This window comes from Paramisgurnus dabryanus, chromosome 22 (assembly GCF_030506205.2).
Source record: "Paramisgurnus dabryanus chromosome 22, PD_genome_1.1, whole genome shotgun sequence".
Lineage (NCBI taxonomy): Eukaryota > Metazoa > Chordata > Actinopteri > Cypriniformes > Cobitidae > Paramisgurnus > Paramisgurnus dabryanus.
Window position 1 is genome coordinate 30,490,996 of NC_133358.1, and position 21,811 is coordinate 30,512,806.

Genomic DNA, 21,811 nt, shown 5'->3' on the forward strand with positions numbered 1-21,811 from the left:
ATAACAGAAAAATTAATTTAATTCAGCGTTTTAATTCCCACAAGGATTCATTTATGGCTGTTCATTTATCAGGCATTTATAACACATCTAATCTGTGCATTAATGTATGTTATGTTAAATAAAGTTGATTATTAAGCAAAGTAAGTATAGACGGTTTCAGCAGTAACAACATAAACAAGCGGCTGTCGTGGTCCGCACGTAACTTTCGGTAAACTTCGCTAAGAATAAATAACAAAAAAGTTCTTTAAACGGAGTTTGTTTATATAACAAGCAAAAAAAACAACACATAGATTGCCTAGGAAACCAAAACGTTTGTTATTTTCGATGAGGCATTTGTTCAAGAGATCAGTTTAGCAACTAGTCAGACCATTAAAAAAACGAAACCGGAAGTAAAGTTCAGATCCAGACGTGTATCGCGTCAGCGCACGTGCATCCGATGAAACCGTCTATACTCAAAGTCATTTCGCGTCAATGAGACGTTATATTTGCTGTGCATGCTGTTGTTGTTGTTGTTTTCTCCTTCCTCAGACACTTTGATGAAATGGCATCCAGCACAAAATTCCCAAAACGCCCACAAAATGGCAGCGCTTATTGGTCAATAAGTTTTTACAAAACCAATACCCGATAATGGGAAAATGCTTAAATGTCGGGGAAAATATTGTGAAACAGATAGATCGGTCGATCTCTAATCTACATTTACTTTGATAGCTCGAAACTCTCAACCTGTATAGGTCTCTCAAATGTAATTGCAACAATAATGAGGTTTTCAAATCACTCTCCATTTGCCATTGATTGACCAAACAAGTTTCCCATTCATGTAGTGTTGTTTGGATGAAAGCAACAGTGTTTACACTTTCAGAGGAATTAACTAACAAATGTCTACAGCATCTGATTCCAACTAATGGCACTTTTCCATTGCATAGTACCCCACGGTTTGGTTTGGGTCGGGTCAGCTTTCTTATGGGGGCTTTTTTCACTGGATGCAGTACGTAGTACCCAATTCTTTTTTTTAGTACCACCTCGGTTGGGGTTCCAAGCGACCCGACCTGATACAAAAACGTTACGTTAAAACACTGTAGATCACTGATTGGTCTGAGAGAATGGCCACTACCAGCGTCATCTCGATAATGTAAAAGATTAGCTTTACCTTCATGCTAGCTTGTGCTGTCTCGAGCAAACATGTTGTCATCTGTGCTCTTTTATAAGTTCTCAAACTCCCTTTTAGCGATGAAAAACATCCACAGGTCATGAATCAGGAACATCATAACAGTTTATTTTTCCAGACTTGCAGTTTGTGGCGGCACATTCGCGATGCGCACGTCCGCATATATTCTTATATGCAACTTAAATGTTTACACAACAACGACGTTTTCAACTCAATCTGGGAAAGATTTTACGTGGTTTGACTGTTCGTTTACACAACAACAGTGTTTTGGGGCATTATAAACGCAAATTTTGAAGACAGGATAGTGCAAGCTTAAAAAAAAATGATGCCATGTCTTCTACATGTAAACTAAGAAAACGTGAATCTGTGAGAGTGATGTCATCGTCCATCTAAACAAAACTACTTGATGCTTTTACTGTATTGTTTGTTGGCATTTTTTGCTATGTAGAAAAATGTGCACAAAGTGTAAAAGTAACATCGCCATCTACTGGCCTGGGACGCATAATACAGCGGTTTAGTTATTTTCACCGATCTGTGTAAACGCAGATTTTTTTTACAACATCGTTGTGTGTATGTGATTTTCTTTTAAATGCTAAAGAAATACTTTTTAGTTTTTTACTACATTACTACATTGTTGTTATGTAAACTCAGCCTAAAACTGGGAGACAAGACCTTAAATCCTCTGAGCTATGAAAGAGGAGCAACTTTGGGTGAGCATAAACAGGGCGTAAGAAAGAATAAACGAACCACAGATCTGTGTTCAGCGTGACTGATCAATTAACATCAATGCGACATGAGTCAGGGTGAGACAGACTCCTAAAATCTTATGACCTTGTGATGAGCGTCTGTGTGTGTTTGTCTGCCGATGGGTGTGGTCTAGAGAATCTGCCATGGCTTGCGGTTACTGTGGGAAGCGACAGAACCCTACCCATAAATCTTTGCATTCATAGCCACCTCAAATCAGGGTAATGGGGCTGTAAGACGTGTCGTCATCCGAACTGATGATGTCATTTTAGAAAAGAGCGATGCCAGCCAACAGCGGGCAGCCCGTCAGACACTGCCACGCGCCATTGATTTACACACTGCTACATAAATTCACATATCTACATTATCACAGTTTCTCAGTTTGTGGTTTATTATGGGTGTGGGTCTCTGTATTGAATTTCTGTTTTCATTGCGGCGTCTCACAACAGCGACCAGCACACATCCAGACCACAAGAATCTGTTTAGGTCACTTCTGCATGTCTCTTCTCATGACTTCTAATGCTCTCTTCATTTGTATTAAATGAACCATCAAACACAAATTTAGCTTGCCTTGTAGTAACGTTTCTGAATGTTTTGAAACACAGTTAAAGTTAAAGAGAAGGAAAAAGAAACAGATACAAAAAGACACGAATCAGTGCAAATAGAATGTACAGACGACACAGACTGCACAGTTAATCCTGTTTTCAAATAATAATATGAACAAACATTTAGCTGACAAATTAAATAAAGTTTATAGCTAATGACCATAAACTTTAGTTAAAAATTTGAATATTGAATATTAGGCTGCATTTAAGTGACTTCATTATTTTTTCTCACAGATCGGATGTGACCCACTAACGTGTAGTCAGGAAAAAACGCATAGATTCCAATATTCTTAGATCGGTTTCAGGCCATTCATATGTAGAAATAAATCGGATAATCGGATACATGCACTCGCGTTTGCAATGTAAGCGGACAGAGCGGATATTTCTGTGTATGTCATTGATAAAGGGACGTTGGCAAATGACGTCAACTCAGGTGAACACCACACGTGATCACATGACTCTTCCTAGCAGTGCAATGGAGGACGACGGCTCCGCTTAGTGGAGTAATGCTGAAGTTTCATGTCTTGTTACAGAAATAGATCGGTCATGTATTAAAATATTGTATATTTATTTTGTCTGTGTCCTTTGCATATAACGTTTTACTTGCTCTGTGGTTTAAGCTGTTCCAGGTCTACATTGAATTGTTTTACCAAGTGTTTAGTGTAAATGCAGATAACGGATACGAGTCTCTGTCAAAAGATGATGTAAGTGGATCGTCAAAAAAATTGTTAGCAAATTGGAATTGGGCAGTTTTGAAATGTTGAACATTTTAAGAAATAGTACAACGTAAAATATAACAGAAAATATTATTTAGTGTATTTATTTAATGCAATTTTATAATAAAATATTAAAAACTTAAAATTGACAAACCATCAAGTAAAAAGTAGGGCTGTCAAAAGATTAATCACGATTAATCGCATACAAAATAAAAGTTTGTTTTGCATAATATATTTGTGTGTAATTATTATGTATATACACACACACACACACACACACATACATGTATACATTTAAGAAAATTTTTATTTATGCATTTTTTAATTGTTTTATATATGATATACAATATATTCAAGTCTAAATAAATATACATATATAAATGTTTTATACATGCATGTGCGTATTTATTAGGGATGCACCGATAGGATTTTTTTGGGCCGATACCGATACCGATTTAAACAGACAACTTCTGGCCGATACCGATACTGATATTAAACACTTGTATACCATATTTAATAAGAATTTTGCACCATTGGTATTCAAATCAAACCATGCAGGTTAGATGGGGGAAAGCAACATCAACCCCGTTCCCTGTATCTAATGGGGTCAGGCAAGGTGGAATATTGTCACCTATTCTTTTTAACTTGTATATTGATGACCTATCCAGAGAGTTGGAGGAGTGTAAGACTGGATGTATGGTGGGGAATCAGCTCATTAATCACCTGATGTATGCAGATGACCTAATTGTTATGTCACCTTATAGTGCTGGGTTGCAACAATTGCTTAGAGTGTGTGAAAAATATGGTATGCAATATGACATCACATTTAATTCTAAAAAGAGTGTCATCATGATAGTACGAACTAAGGAGGATCAGCAGCTAAAGTTTCCCTCCTTTTATTTGTCTGAGAAAGAACTGGATACTGTTGCTAAAGTAAAATACTTGGGTCACATTATTAGGGATGACCTAAGTGACGATGATGATATTCAGCGCCAGTGCTATAAATTATATGCTCAGGCAAATATGTTGGCACGAAAATTTCATATGTGCACTGATGACGTTAAAATAGCTCTTTTTAGAGCTTACTGTACTCCACTTTACACAGCACATCTATGGTGTCGCCATAGTAAAGGAAAGATTAATAAAATAAAGGTGGCATATAATGATGCTCTAAATAAATTTAATGATGTTTAAATTTATGTGCAGGCTTACGGAGTCTAGGAATGTCATTATTAGGTCTTTGGTGGATCCTAACATGAGTGTAACAAGATACTCCTCGAGTCTCTGGAAATATTGGAATCAACATTTGTATGTTTTTTAAATATTGGACACACATTTGTGCTATGTGCTATTTATGGTATGTTTGTTGTGGTTGTTTGTGGATGTTTGTATACTGTGTGTTTCTTTTATATATTATGGATGTTATATTGTGTATGCTTTTTTCTTTTTTTTATATATATTATGGACGCTTGTATGTTGGTATGTGTTTTTTATATTTGGACTTCGAGTCTGTTAATAAAGAATAATAAAAAAAAATATATACAATACTATACAGTTGGTCTATTAGCTAGTTTATTTCTGCATCAAATTATTTTTACTGAACATGGATTGGATCTAATTAACATTCAACTGACCAACCTAATAAGAGAGGCACAAATTAAGCTAAAACAAATATAATAAGACAGCATGACAACCTTCAAAGGTGGTTTTAGCTATTCAGCATTTATTTTATTAACAACATTAACTATTTTTTTACATATAATGGATTTCTTTATGCAGTTAATTAATAAACAATCAGTATCGGCCTTTCTCGTGCTATTGCCGATATGCCGATGGTTTCAAATTCATCAAAAATCGTCCGATAAATATCAGCGACCGATACATCGGTGCATCACTAGTATTTATATATACAAAATAATTACACACAGTGCACACACATACATGCAAAAACAAACTTTTATTTTCTATGCGATTAATCGCAATTAATCTTTTGACAGCCCTAGTAAAAAGTATTTTAAAACATTTATTTGCGAAAATCTAATCGAAAAATTAGTAAAACTACTGAAGAACAGGAAAAATATGTATATAAATAAATAAACCAATAAAACAATCCCCAAATGATCCCATGAGGTCTTTGCTATGTAAAAGTGCCGGTACATTTACTCGCTGGACTTTGTAAGCACACATGCAAGTGTGATAGGGTCTCTATCATGTTCCGCGCACAGCAGATCTCTGCTGACACCAGAGGAAAACTCATTTTGGTTTGGAGTCGGAGCCAGACGTGGAGCCAGACAGAGGGATCGAGTAAAAGAGAGAGAGACGGTCTGATTCGCACCTCTGCGTTCCCACGGTATTTGGTTTGTTTACGTGCAACAGTCAGACACAAAAACAGTCACATAAATGCAGACACGCACAACATCAAACCACAGTCAATATTTATGCTGAATTATCAACGGGTAAGACATGATTGAGCCAATGTTGCTGTGCATGGTTTAAATTTTTTAACGAGCAAACAAACAAACACAGGTTAGAAACAACATCGGGGCAAGTAAATATTGAGTGGTTATTTTTAAGTAATCTATCTCTTTAATTACACAAATAATTAAGATAAAGGCTTATCTCTCTTAGCTTTCTCTCTCTCGCTCTCTCTCAGTGATGTTCAATGAGTCACGGATGGTGATGTGACATCTAGAACCTGAATTTACTGAATACCTGAGCCCAGAGTCACGTAAACACACACAAATACACACTCACAAGCACCCTCACACAGGCGCGCACGCACACACTCACACATTCATGGCATTTCGGAAGAAAATACCACAGACTCCACAGCTCAGCAGAGCTAATAAATAAAGGGGTCTGGGCGCCACCTCAAACTTTCAAAGTTTGTGTGTGTGTGAGAGCTGAGGGGGTACGGCTCTATGAAGAACATACAGGTCTAAAGTTGCATCACCAGAGCCACCATATCTCGCTCTCGCTCTCGCTCTCTTGCCCATTTGTAACTTATACTTTGAGTGCGATCTGTGACCTCCTGCAGTAATGAAGGGGTCTGACAGCGGGTGGGTTTGAGTTTGTGCATTTCTGCATCAGGGACAGTGTGCACAAAGCTGCACATACTGTCACTATTCGCTTGATAAGTTGTGACGTAAGGAATACTGTTTCAGGGTCAAAGCCTCCAACTTAGACTACAATCTCAAAAGTTCATGAGCAATACCACACATTTAAAGGATTAGTCCATTTTTTTAAATCCAGATAATTTACTCACCACCATGTCATCCAAAATGTTGATGTCTTTCTTTGTTCAATTGAGAAGAAATGTTTTTTTAGGAAAACATTCCAGGATTTTTCTCATTTTAATGGACTTTAATGGACCCCAACACTTTAAGGAATATTCCATTTTCTTAAAAGAAAAATCCAGATAATTTACTCACTACCATGTCATCCAAAATGTTGATGTCTTTCTTTGTTCAGTCGAGAAGAAATTATGTTTTTTGAGGAAAACATTGCAGGATTTTTCTCATTGTAATAGACTTTAATAGAGCCCAACGATTAACACTTAACTCAACACGTAACAGTTTTTTTCAACAGAGTTTCAAAAGACATAAGGGTCTTATCTAGCAAAACGATTGTCATTTTTGACAAGAAAAATAACAAATATACACTTTTAAAGCACAACTTCTCGTTTAAATCCGATCCAGCGTGACCTAACGTAAATGCGTAGTGACGTAGGGAGGTCACGTGTTACATATATAAAATGCACATTTGCGGACCATTGTAAACAATAAACTGACACAAAGACATTAATTAGTATCAGTTGACATACAACAATGTAGGAACGGTCCTCGTTCTCAACACTTGTAAACACTGGGGCGGAGTTTCGCGTTCGTCCTCTGTGACCTCTTGAAGTCATGACGTATTGCGTGGGGTCACGTTGGCCCATCACGACCTGATTTAAACGAGAAGTTGTGCTTTAAAAGTGTATATTTGTTATTTTTATTGACAAAAATGACAATCGTTTTACTAGATAAGACCCTTATGCCTCGTTTGAAACTCTGTTGAAAAAAACTGTTACGTGTTGAGTTAAGTGTTAATTGTTGGGCTCTATTAAAGTCTATTAAAATGAGAAAAATCCTGCAATGTTTTCCTCAAAAAACATAATTTCTTCTAGACTGAACAAAGAAAGACAACAACATTTTGGATGACATGGTGGTGAGTAAATTATCCGGATTTTTCTTTTAAGAAAATGGAATATTCCTTTAACACTTAACTCAACACTTAACAGTTTTTTTCAACGGAGTTTCAAAAGATATAAGGGTCTTATCTAGCGAAACGATTGTCATTTTTGACAAGAAAAATAAAAAATATGCACTTTTAAACCACAACTTCTCGTCTATCTCCGGTCCTGTGATGCGCCAGCGCAACCTCACGCAATACGTCATCATGTCAAAAGTCGATTAATGTCTTTGTGTTAGTTTATTGTTTAAAATGGTTCGCAAATGTGCTTTTCATATATGTAACACGTGACCTTTCTACATCACTATGCAATAACGTGAGGTCACTCTGGCGTGTCACAGGACCGGGGATAGACGAGAAGTTGTGGTTTAAAAGTGCATATTTATTTATTTTCTTATCAAAAATGACAATCGTTTCGCTAGTTAAGACCCTTATGCTTCATTTAGGATCGTTTAGAGTTCTTTGAAACTGCAATTTTAAACTGCATTAAAACTGTTACATGTTGGGGTCCATTAAAGTCCATTAAAATGAGAAAAATCCTGGAATGTTTTGAAAGACATCAACATTTTGGATGACATGGTGGTGAGTAAATCATCAGGATTTTTTTTAAGAAAATTGACTAATCCTTTAAGCTAAGCTTTTATAAACTCACCGGGAACAATACTGCTCACGGCATCTCGGACAGCAACAATTTAACGTATCATAAAAGCTGAAATCACTATCTGGTTAACTGAATTTAATAATCTGTATAAAGTGTATTATAAATAAATGTTTAACTAAAGTGGTCTTATAAATGTTAATATCAATAAACACAATGATGGGTCATTTTCCCAGACAAGTTTTAGATTAAGCCTAGTCTAGGTCTTTATATGATGATATGCAAGTAGTTTTTAAAATTAAACTTTACAAAAAGTAATACTGGTGACTAAACAATGACACTGATATATGTTAAGATATGTCAGTGCAAGCTGTTTTGAAATTAAGGCAGCCTAAACATGCATTTTAGTCTGGGACTAGGATAAGCCCTGTCTGGGAAACCACCCCTACATCAAAGCTCACGACTGATCCAAGAGCTTTTCTTACAACTAACTTTACTTTTTACTCCTTTTTAAATAATGACTCAAACTGGTATCGATGTGTTTTTATTGGATGTTTAGTTTATTAGATGCGTAGTTCATCACATTTTGTATACTTTGTCTTGGTTTCACACAATATATTTATTACACGTTCAAACTTCAGTCTAAAAGCAAATAGCACTTGGTTTCATATTTGACACAATTCAATGGCAATCCTGTATTTTAAAACATGACTTGTGTGTGTCTAAATACTTTGTGGGTTCATTATTGGTTTAATAGACAGTAGTTAAAGGGATAGTTCACCCAAAAATTAAAATTCTGTCATCATTTACTGTCTCTCATGTTGTTACAAACCAGCATACATTTCTTTGTTCTGATGAACACAAAGGAAGATATTGTGAGAAATGTTTGTAACCAAACCACTTGTGGACCCCATTCACTTCCATAGTAGGAAAAAACAATACTATGAAGTGAATGGGTTTGGTTACAAGCTCTTCTCAAAATAACTTTCATTGTGTTCATCAGAACAAAGAAATGTATATAGGTTTGTAACAAAATGAGAGACCGTAAATGATGACATAATTTTTATTTTTGGGTGAACTGTCCCTTTAAGCAAATAAAGCTGTTTAATTAATGTTGTTTGTTAAGTCAAGCATTTCTCTAACTGTTTCAGGTTATACATCGCAGGTCCTGGATTTGAACAAACTTCTAAAGTTACTCAAACATGAATGATTACCTAATTTTGTGCAGAGAGCAGAGGCGTGTTATTATATTTGTAAGTGATGAGATTTAGGATCAGCTGGTAGACAATAAAAACTTTTTTTGCACTAGAAAATACGCAAATTCATTTGTTTCCAACATTAAGCGAGACTACTGGTGTCTGACTGTTAGAGATGTTAAAGTTTCACCTATAACTCAGAACAGAACTTCACATCAGACATCACGCACAAACTTGTGCAAGAGATTCACAGACCTTCATTTATGGAGATTCTGGGATCAGCCTTACAAGCACAAGTGTGCATAACTGTCCCACATTTCCCAAAACGCGCACACAGATCACAAAGCATCCTGCGATGAGCGCACACTCCTGGCATCCAGAATATCCTGTATTTTTAGGAAACATCATAATACAGCTTTCAACATTTAGCAGACGCTTTCATCCAGAGCGGCGTACGCTACAGAGGTTAAGTGCTGCGCTCAACATACACAATAGCACAGGATTTCTGTAAATCTCTGCTTCATGGATCAAACTCATCCAGTTCAATCTGTGACCTTTGGGCTAAAAGCCCAGATCTGTTACCATGTGAGCACCACAAAACACTAAGTAAGATGAAATCACACCAACTAATTAAACTAACTCAATTAAATCCAAATCATTTTAAAACAAAACATGCAATTCGTAACTTTTCTCCTCACCTTACGACGTTTAAAAATGATAAACTTATATTAATAAAGAATTGGATTTAACAGAAAACGAACAGATAAGCACATAAAGTAACCTGCAATTGTATCTGTCAAAGAGAGATGGCGATAGAAGGACAAATTACAGTTTTAATATTAAAAATAAATATTTGCTTTCTTTTTTTATTGCACTCTATTTTATTAACACTACAAAATAATAATTGACCATTTTGCTTACTCCTTATACACCTTCCTAATGAACTAATTATTAGTGCACGTTACATCAAATAAAACGTAATAACTTGCTCCACCTTCGAAAAAATTTTCTTAAAGGATGATGTCATGAATCCCTTATTTTTGGGACCCTCCCCTCCAATATTCTAAAGAGACCAATATTGATTATCCAAGCAATTCCTGATTGATCAAATCAATCAGGACACATCAGCGCCAATAACGAAGTGGGACGACAAGCTTCTGGACGATCTGAGTGTGATGTCTTCTTCACTCTGCAATTAAATAAAAGGTAAAAAAAATCAGGACACACAGTTGTGTCTGCTAAATATTCTGTTACACTGCTTCAGAAGGAGACAAGGACAAAAACCAAATGGTGCGCTGGTTTATTTTATTGATTTATTTTACCAGACTTCTCTTAAGATTATATTTTATACTTTTCAACTTGCATTCAATATTTATAAGTCCCATCTGGATTCAATATTAAAAGCAAATTAGCTATTAAGAAGTGCTTTTTATCAATACAGGCCAGTATCTAGACTTATACTAAATGTACTAAATACAATTTAATCTCACTAAACTTACTAAACGCTTTAATTATGAAACATCTATTTTATATAGCTAAACAAAAGTTGACACATCATCTTTAACAACCCTATTTTATTTTATACTAAAAATGGATGCATTTTATTAAAAGTAAAATTAAAGAATGTCAGGGTGTGGTGCTGTTGAGCCGTTCCTAACAGACGTACAGAACAAAGAGCCGCGTGGCAGACAGCAGGGATAAAGAGATATCAGACCTCTCTCTTACACTATCTCTCTACAGACCTCTGTCAACTCCTCCATCCCGGCTTTAGTCCTCCTTTCATCTCCCGACCATTCACTGCTGCTAACTTTCCACTGGCTCCACATCCCAATCAGAGCCAATCAGAACGTCCGGAACGCTGCTGTACATGAATATAATTTTCCCAAAATTCCAGAGTGGAAAAAACTTTAAAGTCCTGCTGAGACCCGGATCAGACCCTGGAATCTCTGGGATTTGAGAATGAAAGCTTGGACTATGAATGGACATACACCTGTGTGTGTGTCTGTGTGAGCGTACGTACGCACTTAATCCTTCGGGGACAAATTTGTCCCCAGAAGTGAGCTAAATCTGACAAATTTTCCTTTGAGGATAATTGGGTCGTCCTTATTTAAATTAAGAAACACTATATAAGTTATTTTTAAATTATGCAATGCAAAGTTTTCATTAAGGCTTACACAGTCTATGTTCTGGTCTTACATGCATGTTATTTGTGTAGTCCATGCTAATGTGTTTTTATACTGGAATATTTAAGCGCTCTAAAGTTAGAATCAGAGCAGCTATCATCTGTGCCACTACAGGGACCTGCCGCATGGAAATTTGCTAGCGAACGGTCGAGTGCATGTTGTGTGTGTGTGTGTGTGTGTAGACAGGTCTCAATACATTCCATTCCTGTCTTAATGGGGGCTTACAGAGGCCTTTGAGTGTCCGTGTGAATAAATAGAAGCCGACAGCCCAGAATACGTCTGTTTCCTGGACGCGATTATGCCAAGAGCGCACCCACACACATACACAATCACTTACAATCACACAGTGATTTACACACAGACGCACACTGAGACATACCCCCTGACCTGTACTGTACCTGCATATAATATCATCTGATTATTTATATGAATGATCATGCACCCTATTAAGTTTTGTCTGAACACACGGCGTGAATCAATCTGATACAGATGAATCACTTGTTTTTGATGTCATCACTTGAATGAGTCAACATTATTCCTTACCGAGCCCAACGCTTTCAGACTGAACATTTACATGACAAAGTGCAGCTTTAGAAACATTCACAAGCATTTCATCAGAGTAAATAAAGTTGTCACTAAAAATATTTAAATGTTAGAATTAAAAGATTTTTACACTATATGATTTAAACTTCAAAAAGATAACATGGACATTTTGTTGCTTTGGTTGCTCTGCGAAACGTCTAATGTAAATGTTACTCTATTAATAAGTGCTTTTCAAAAAGGTATCAAGGTATACCTGATTAAGGTCGTGAGACCGAAACGTTGTTGTGAATAAATATTTTTTAAAATTGCAAGTATATGATAGTGTGCGAGAGTTTTTTTCCTTTCTGATACGTCCTGTTTGTTGGTCTTTTTTCCTACGCACCTATTCACTACAGGTGTGCGATGGAGTTTGTTCATCAAAAAGGTATCAAGAAATAAACATAATATTTCTAAATTTAGATGCACCAGTGATGCATGCATTGTAATGAAACACATAACCCATGGACTATTCATCATAACAATATACAGTACAATAAAACTCAATTTGGGAAACATGCTACAAGTGTTCATGCTTATTTTATATTGCTCGGAGACAAATGATCTGTCTATGCACACACACACATACAAATGACACGTGAGCAATGTGTTTACAGACGTGTGCATGTACGGCTCTCCAGGACGATATTACCAATCTCATTTACTGAATAACTGCTGTTGTCATGACAACAAGGAAAAGATGGAAGATTAAAAAACCTTAGATGAGATGCGTGTGTTTGTGTGTGTGGATGAAGGGTTCTGTTTTGTTTCGCTTAGAGTTTCAGTGTTTTTCAATCTAGTAAATCATATTATTCTGATTATTTATATACCTAATTTTTGTGAATTTTATATTTGTGACTTGATTCCTTCAACAAATCCCCTAAGACAGAAACCTGACAGATGATGCAATAAACTATAACTTCATAAGTCTGATGAGAGGAACGATAACTGAAGGTCTTACAATTGAAAATAAGATTTGCCCTGTTGATGTCCGTCTTTCGAACACAAAAGCTCAGATAGTCTTTGTTATCTCGCTGCGCTTCTCTATTTCTGACAGTGTCAAAGTTCCTTCACACACGCTGGTGAACGTGACGGGAATCACAAAAGCTCTCTGAGGAACATCTAGTCAAACACAGAGAGGTTGACTAAACAAACACTACTGATCAGTTTTTTCTCATCTTCATCTTCTGATCATTTCTGTATTGAAAATCTGGATGTTAATAAAGATGCAGGACTACAGATTGTGCATCGATATCAAAGATGCCACATCAATTTGCCAACTTTTTTCAGCAACAAAGATCACTTTGAATTAAAAACTTAATCTCAAAGTCTTCAATGTTACAAAACATGCTGGTCTCTGAGATTTGTGTATGTATGTGTGTGTTTGTGTGTGTGTGTGATGGAGTAGATAGATTCAGAGACAGACATATATTTATAAACACACACACACATGTCTTGTAGTAGGTCTCTGTGTAAGCAGAAGGAGTGTTTGTAAGCAGAAGAAGGGCATCATTCTTTCAGTATACGGCTGGCATTCATCCAGTCCACACACGCACTTCACGCTGAACAACCAATAAGTGTCAGTTTATTAAAAACAAAATGGAGGCAGTGACAGAACGCTGCAGACCATGAAGCCAAAAGTAAAAAACATGCAGTAAACAGGGTGTAATAAATCCACCCACTTCAACCCACAATCTGTCCAGCTTATAGGACCGATGACACTGAAAGTGACCACAATCGTTCACTCTCAATAACAGACGGCAATCTGACGTGGCATTCGCATCACAGACCGCCGGTGGCGTGATGTGTGCACAGGTTGGATTTATGCAACAAGTGACGCTACTGTGAGCAATACCAATGTTTTATAAGATATCTTTCTGCCCAAATATAGGCATATCATTTTATAAAATATGCGTGCAAGGATACCAGAAAGAGAAGTGATGTAATTATTCCTACATGTGGTAGTCGCACCCACAGCGATTATGTCAGTGATAAATAATCAGAAGACAAATTGTTTCCTATTTTAACAACTTTGGGCTAGATTCACTAAATAGGGCAAAATAGCATGCAAGCACACAATTTAAAAAGAGTCATTTACTGACAAGGTGCAGGTTAAAGAAAACAGGCACAAAAATGTCAATGCAGCGCAATCTACCAAGGGCAGTGCAAATGTAATACATGCTTTTATAGGTATTAAATGATGGTGCAAATTTTAGTAAATTGACACACGCAAACCTTTTCAAGCTCAGGGCTCAACATAAATGACTGCCCGGTGGCCCGGGGCAAGCGTGAAAGACGTTCGAGCAAGTTAAAAGTATTGTCACTTGCCCGATCGGGTCAGTGCTTCACCCTCAGTCACTAAAATATATTTTCATCAATGTATGTTATTTAACATTTTGGAAGCAGACATTTACTTGGGTAAAACATGACGAATAAAAAAACAATGCAATATTTTGCACAATTTGCTGTCAGTTTACAGGTAAAGCAGAAAAGTTGGGAGCCTTTTTCATTGGAACATGTCTGTTGTATATGTATACAATAATATTTGACTTTTGAATAATTATTTAACTAACTACCCAAATAAAACACGTACAGTAAATATGTGACACTGACATTTTTTTATTGGACCAGTATAAAAAATTATTTGCGTTGATCCCTGAAGTTGCATCATTCATTTAAATAATCTTTCCCATAAATTTTGCATCTGAAAGGGAAACTCCTTCAACTGCATATACAATAAGATCAATTGCAAAAACAACTGTGCCCACATCTTTTCAGCACTAATTAATTATTGCATGGCTTTAGTAACTCCTGACAGTAGTTTTTTTTAATGGCAAAAAAGGCATAGTAATTGTAAAAATATGTGCTGTACAAGTCGCATGAGGCATTACGGTCACCTACTACAGTAAAGCAAAAGTTTGATGAGATTTTTACTTTGCTATGTAGTTAAAGTAAGTTAAACTCTCAATATCTTTATAACTAGCTACCCGAATAAAACACGTACAGTAGGGTTTAATGGCAGACATCTAAAAAAACTCAATGTGTGCAAAACTGACACACATATAACATATTTTAAGTTTTAACCTGAGAATAGTTGACATAATAGTTAAGTTCATCTTTTTTTAATTAAAGTAGCATAAAAACATATGTTGATTTGTGATAAGATTTTGAACAAAATTGCAGTTTTTTTTACAGTGCAGTAACACAAGAACGCACACAAAGTATGCACAGTGCACACATGCAATGCATTTCACCAAACATTCATGTCTGTGTTTGCATACTTGTGTTTCTTGCCAAAGTTGCATTTAACCCAGAGACCACAAGTATTTAATAGCAATAAAACCAGACAAAACTCTGCAAGTGCTTCGGTATTCTTGATTTACGCAATGATCAATCTAATTAACATCGACGGATAAGAGAACTTACTGTTACTGCACTGAATGAATTCGGTCGTATGTCGATACTTCACTGCAAGAAAAGAGAAGCTTACAGGTACGGTATAAGAGCAAACTAAATTAAAGCTCTGAGATCAAATTTGACCCAGTCTGAGAAAACCCACTAGCTAAAGTCATTTTTTGTGATTTACTGTTTGCCACATAAAATCATTCAAGAACATTCTGGAAAAATATAACCTTGATATCTATAATACTGACTATACGGATATCAACCTCTATACAGTAAATGTGCATTAAACAGACAGATATATTAATAGCTCGTTTTTCATAATAATACTTTTATAACCAATCAGAGCACAGATGATTCATGAACACAGATATACAGTTTAAAAAGACGTGTCATTTCATTTTCTGTCTACCTTTCAAAACATCCATTATCTCAATCTCTCATCTAAAACACAACAGAATTACTCATGGAGAACTGAACTGAATCAATATCCATCAAGTCAACGTCTCGATCTAATATAAAACTCAGCCAAGGACATTTTTTGTGTTTCACAATAAAAGAAAATCTTTGGTTTAAAATAACATGGCTGATGACTGAATTTCAATTTTGAAACTACTCTCTGTCTCTCTCTCTGTGTCTCTCTCTCTCTCTCTCTCTCTCTCTCTCTCTCTCATTATGCCAACCACACCCCCCTCCCCTCATAAACATCACACAACGTCTATGTTTCTCAGAAACGCTCTGCATGTGCTTTCATCTCCTCTATTTGTTCAAATGTGTTATTCACATGTTGGGTCTGCTTGATGTTCACTCACATCTAAAATGAAACATGCTCGAGGATTTCAGCTGTCAGTCTTAAATCATTAATTCACATTCAGCCAAACATAAATGAGGGCTAACTCTTTCAAACGCAAAAACACTTTCAATGGAAAGTTTATTCATTATACACACAATGGTTAACTGAGATTAACCTGAAACTTAAACTAAACTCCGCAACCAAACTGATGTAGTTTTCGGTCGCATGGGATAAAAACACGAGATGGAGCGAGGACTAATGAGAAAAGAGCGAGCGAGGCAACGGGCGAGTGTGGGGATGAGTTTGAGAGAGAACGTCCCACATTTAAATACATAATGACCCTTAATGGCCGCCATTTCCCCACGTAACCAACAGCAACCGCTGCTGTGAATAAAAAATGTCCAGCCTTTCACCTCTCAAGTGTGTGTGTGTGTGTGTGTGTGTGTGTGTGTGTGTGTGTGTGTGTGTGTGTGTGTGTGTGTGTGTGTGTGTGTGTTACAAAGACAAACATTTACATAAAAATATGTGCAAAAGAGATGACAAATGCCAAATCACTAACCTTCTCCTTCATTTATATACATAACCTTACTTTTCCATCCTGCTCCATTTCAGTAAACATGCAATTTTAGTAACTCATAAAAAGTAACAATTCATTCATCACGACTTCACAGTGTTGAGAGATAGGAACTGACAAAGAGAACAGCACTGCCATCTAGAGGTCCATCCACTGAATCACATGTGTTAACTTTCACAACAGATGCTCTTCAGTCTCTGAATTAAGAGCTCAGTTTCACGGTGTCAAATACTGCAAAGACACACTAGATTGAGTTTACTAGATTGAGTTTACTATATGAGCAATTCTAGCGATATGGATGTGACATTTGCAGTAATCATTTGTAATATAATTTCTCAGAGAATGCATTTATTTACCAATATATTGAACCATCTGTTTATTATTTCCTAAATTCCTTATGACATGAGAAAAATATCAGTCTAAACTCATGCATTTAGGAAAACGTGCATGCATTATGGACAAAAAGGACAAGTTTTTGGGAGACAACATACTGTGTAGGAATTCTGTGATTTAACTTCTGAACTGGTGCAGCCCGTTTTGAGTTGGGGAGGTGAAAGGTGATTATTAATAAGAATTAATAGGAAGTGTCAAATCAAGGAAGTGGATATGAAAATATTCAAGAGCACCTATTGTCCGATTCACGCTTTAAAATTTCCTTTAGTGTATATGTATGTAATAGTACATGTGCAAAAGGTACAAACAATGTAAACGTTGACACAAGTAATCGTCTCCAACGTAAATCTCTTTTCTTGGACTACAACAAATACACGGATTGTAGGCAACAGTTTACTTCCTGGGATTGGTGATGTAGACAAGACCTTTTATTATCATAATTTATTATCATAATTCCTCCCGCTTCAGACTCACAGCCTGTAAGTTAACTCCTGTTAGCAACCAAAACTTTTTAACATGGTAAGAAGCGTCATGTTATAGAGGTATTCAGGCCAGATTAGCCGGACAATCAGGGACATATATATATATTTTTATTCATAAAATTATCACAAAAAATCAGGTTTGTGTTACACTTTTAGGGCCTCATTTATCAACAGCTTGCGCCAGCATAAACCATCATTCTGGCAATAAATAACAAATGTCGGGATTTACTAAAGACACGTAGTGAATAATTGCATATGCATTCCTAGGAGTTTCCTAGACCAGCCTATCTTATGTAACTGACAAATAAAAATTCTTGAAGAAAAAGACTTGTAGACTAGTCTAAGCAATTTATGCAACCAGCCACTAAAGATAAAGAGCATTCATATCCTTATTGAAGATATTTCAATCTCACTGTAACAACAACAAAATAATCACTAACACAGCAGCCAAACCTCATGCGCAGCAAGAAGCTTTTTCACCAAAATCTCTGACTGCAGGCAGACAGCCAAGATATTGTTTATGCGCACAAACACTGTAAACTGTGACAACTAAGCAATATGGAAATGAAGCATTTTGCAACACAGGAATACTTTCTGAGGGTGTCAGCATTTATAGTGAGAATTATTAAACTATTTAATATCCTTGCTGCTTTTCACAAATACACGACTGTATGTCACAAACAATAATCGGCTTACCGTACCACAAAACCCTTACACTGAACATTAAAGCATTCAGGGGGTTTAAGAGCTTGTAAAATAGGATCACCCAAACACAAACTAGCATGTTAGTGAGGTTAACATCTAAATAAATGTGGTTTTCTACATCACTACATAGAAATAACTGAAAAGAAGAATTTAAGACAATCAACTATGTACAAATAACCACTTCTTACCCCTAAACAGAGACGACTGAGGTCCAGAGAGGAACCCATCCTGACAGTATAACACTAGAGATCATATACACACTTTAAAGTTTGTCCTTTAGGATGCATTGAAACACCTGAGCCTCTATTACCAGACACAGGGAGGTAATGAGGTTTCAGTTTACCTGCTATTATACACAACACATAAAATATTAACACACAACCCTCCGTATGTGTGTGTGTGTGCGCGCGCAGGTGTATTTGGTTGTGTGATCATTTTAAACCATACACTAAAAAACACTTGTGTTTGGGATTAACTGACCTAAAACTTCAAATTTTGATATTGTTAACTGTGACAGAATGAGATGACAGAACACATCTACTTACGAACTTCCTCTTCAGTTTAACTTTTGGGTCCGCTAAGTTTCGCCCCTCAGGTTGGGTGGGCTCAGATTCAGAATCACCCAGATGGTCATCGGCAGACATGCTCTTTCTTAGATATGCCGCCCGACGGCGAAAATGTGAAAACGGTGACTGAGATCGCGGGCGGAGATCAACGGCTCCCGTGGCGACGCCCCCCTCGTTTTCATCCTCTAGACTCCACATCTCACCTGATGATGATGACAGACAGGACAGATCATGATCAGTGAAACATCACACGCTACAAATGACTGAACCTCCCGACGATGATTTTTCCCCTGACATCCTGTGCCACACGGACAGATATTATACAAGGCCCTGACGAGCACGTCTGAGCTTGACAGGCCCATAGAGTTATTCATATTTATTAGACTCGAGTCACTCAATTCTGGGTCAATGTTTCTATGAGACATTATGAACCTCATTTGGCATGATCTGCGCATAATAAGCACGTCAAAGTGGTTGAGAACGGCCGGGATCTGGAGTGTGCATGCTCCTCTGTTGGCAATGACAGTTGCTAAGCAACTAGAATGGGGAGGAAGCTAAGATTTTAGGTTTAACGTTCGAGAGCTCCTATGGAGCTTTACCCGAGAGTGGCTTAGCTGTAAGAATTCAGGAGAAAAGCGTGAGAAAGAAAGAGAGGATTTGGCGGAGCGATGCAGGCAGGAAGTAAATATGGACTGCATGCAACAATCGCACATGGTGCAGCGCTCGCTTATATTGTGAATGAAAGGTTCTCATACCAACTGTGGTATGAAATTTCATCTCTTCACACAACTATGCTGCCAATGTCATCAATTCTCTTTCTAACATTCGCTCGCTGTGGATTTAATTACAGTTATTATTTTTGGCCAGTAGGTGAATAGAAGGACGTCCTGTGAATTTAACCACTGATTCAATGTGACAAGAACATGTCAGGGTGAACTGTTTCCCCAGAGCAAACGAAAGAAATAAGGAATTATATTCTGGATGAAGCATGTTTTATCGCCTATACAGATTTTTTAAAGGCAAAATTTTATTAAAAGGTAGTTATACATATTTATCTAAAGCCCAGATACACTACACATTTTTGCGATCCTATAAGATCTTATCAAGTGGATATGGATCTTTTAAACTTGGGTAGAAGCATTTGACTGTACGACGATGACACCTATTAAATCGTAGGCTGTGATGGCTGCGTCACACGTTAGCTATCTTTGGTACAAGACCGGGAAAACGACCATCTTTGAACCTCTCTCACTGTATGACATAGGATCACCGATTAAGAGCCACGATCACAGAAATTGTGACGATTGTTTCACAATGGCAATCTTCCGTCTGGGACAGCCAAATATTGTGCAGTGTATTCCTGGCTTTACAATGCTAAAAACCTCTTAATGCATTCAAACAGGCCTAAATTTCTTACACTTTTTCAGCGCACTTAACACTGTACTGGGGTAAAATGCTTTGCCAAGCACAATCATTAAAAAACCTTAAGTTAAATACAATACTGAATTTTTTGTTTTAATGCTTAAATAAACATAAGTGAACACAATACCTGCGGACGGCAGCGTGCATGCTTCAGTAGGACCGGGGCTGGACGAAAGTAGCGAGCGCTGTCGCTGTACGCAGACGTTCCCGGGCTGCTGACCACGGATGGAGGCGGGAGACTGAGGAATGCTGGGTAATGTTCTAGATTTGGCCAGAATAGGCCTCTGTAGCCGTCGCTCCAGCGACCTATAACACAAAAAAATTATTCTCAATTGATCAATAACACTAAGGGGTCAGTTAACATACAAGGCCTCTAGTATATCCAAATCAAACCCAGAATAGAAACGTTTAAAGTTTCGGTGCATTTAACTTACAGTAGTGTTGTGCTTCTATTGCACTTAATCTGTTGTTATCTACTTTGCAGTTTCATACTTTAATAAATAATCAAAACTTTACAGAAGTACACTGAAGATGTCTGTTAAACATGATGTATAATCCTCAAATCATGGAGGTCAGTGCTTTCTCCAGGAGTAATGTGAAACATACATCCAATAGACTTGCACTGAACGAGTGTTTCGAGAAATATCTAAAGGACCAGAAAATCAAGAGGCTAGTAAGAGCTACCTAGAAACCATCCATAACGCCTTAGCAACACTCTGGCAACTGCACAGCAATGTCCTGCTCAACCACCCTTGTAGCATAATGTTAAAGCCACAATATGTAGGATTTTCACCACTAGAGGTCACTATTACACAATAACAAAGACCAAGCTTAATGGCGTTATGAAGGTAAGTGGAATAATGGGAGATGTTGGACACACCTGCTCCACAATTTAATTCACAGTCTTTTAATAACAGCGTTGTCTGCTTTCCTCTTAACCATTGGATAAAAGCCAGGCATGAAAAGTTGTTTTATTGGGTGCGTCACCGCTAGAACCATCAAAGTACCACGAGAACAATGTAAGAAATCATTCAAAGGACTCTGTTTCTGAATCGCTCTCGCAGCACTTTGATGTCATCTGCCTGTCAGTTGTTGGGGTGCTGAGTAAAGTCGAGCGCACCTATTTGTGTGAGCGGGGGTGCTGCTTTTGACATGGCGCTGTCATCTATGTAACATTTGAATATGAATTTGAATATTTGAATACATTTAAACACCAACACCGATAAAAAATTCCCTAATGTGTGACATGCAGGAAAAAGGTTCAAAATGCTGTGCAGTACAACGCAAAGTGGGACAGGTGGTCACCCTAACATTTTTCCACTCGTGTTCCCTACAGTTTCTACAACCGGAAACTTGTCACTAGGGGTGTCACGATTCTCCAAATCCTTGATTCAATTACATTTTCAATTCTAAGGTCACGAGTCAAGTCGAAGCACTAGGGATGTAACAATTCAA

The 21,811-nt window shown here is 37.0% G+C and overlaps 1 protein-coding gene across 3 annotated transcripts in view; it reads right to left on the bottom strand.

The window, feature by feature from the left end:
• Positions 1–21,811, bottom strand: part of ankfn1b (ankyrin repeat and fibronectin type III domain containing 1b) — a 78,687-nt gene that overhangs the window by 46,227 nt on the left and 10,649 nt on the right. For all 3 annotated transcript variants that reach the window (XM_065258821.1, XM_065258820.1, XM_065258819.1), the window contains 2 exons: positions 20,484–20,662; positions 18,914–19,137 (listed from right to left, as the gene is read on the bottom strand). In XM_065258821.1, coding sequence (XP_065114893.1) covers positions 18,914–19,137; positions 20,484–20,662 — 403 coding nt within the window. The remainder of the gene's footprint in view (positions 1–18,913; positions 19,138–20,483; positions 20,663–21,811) is intronic.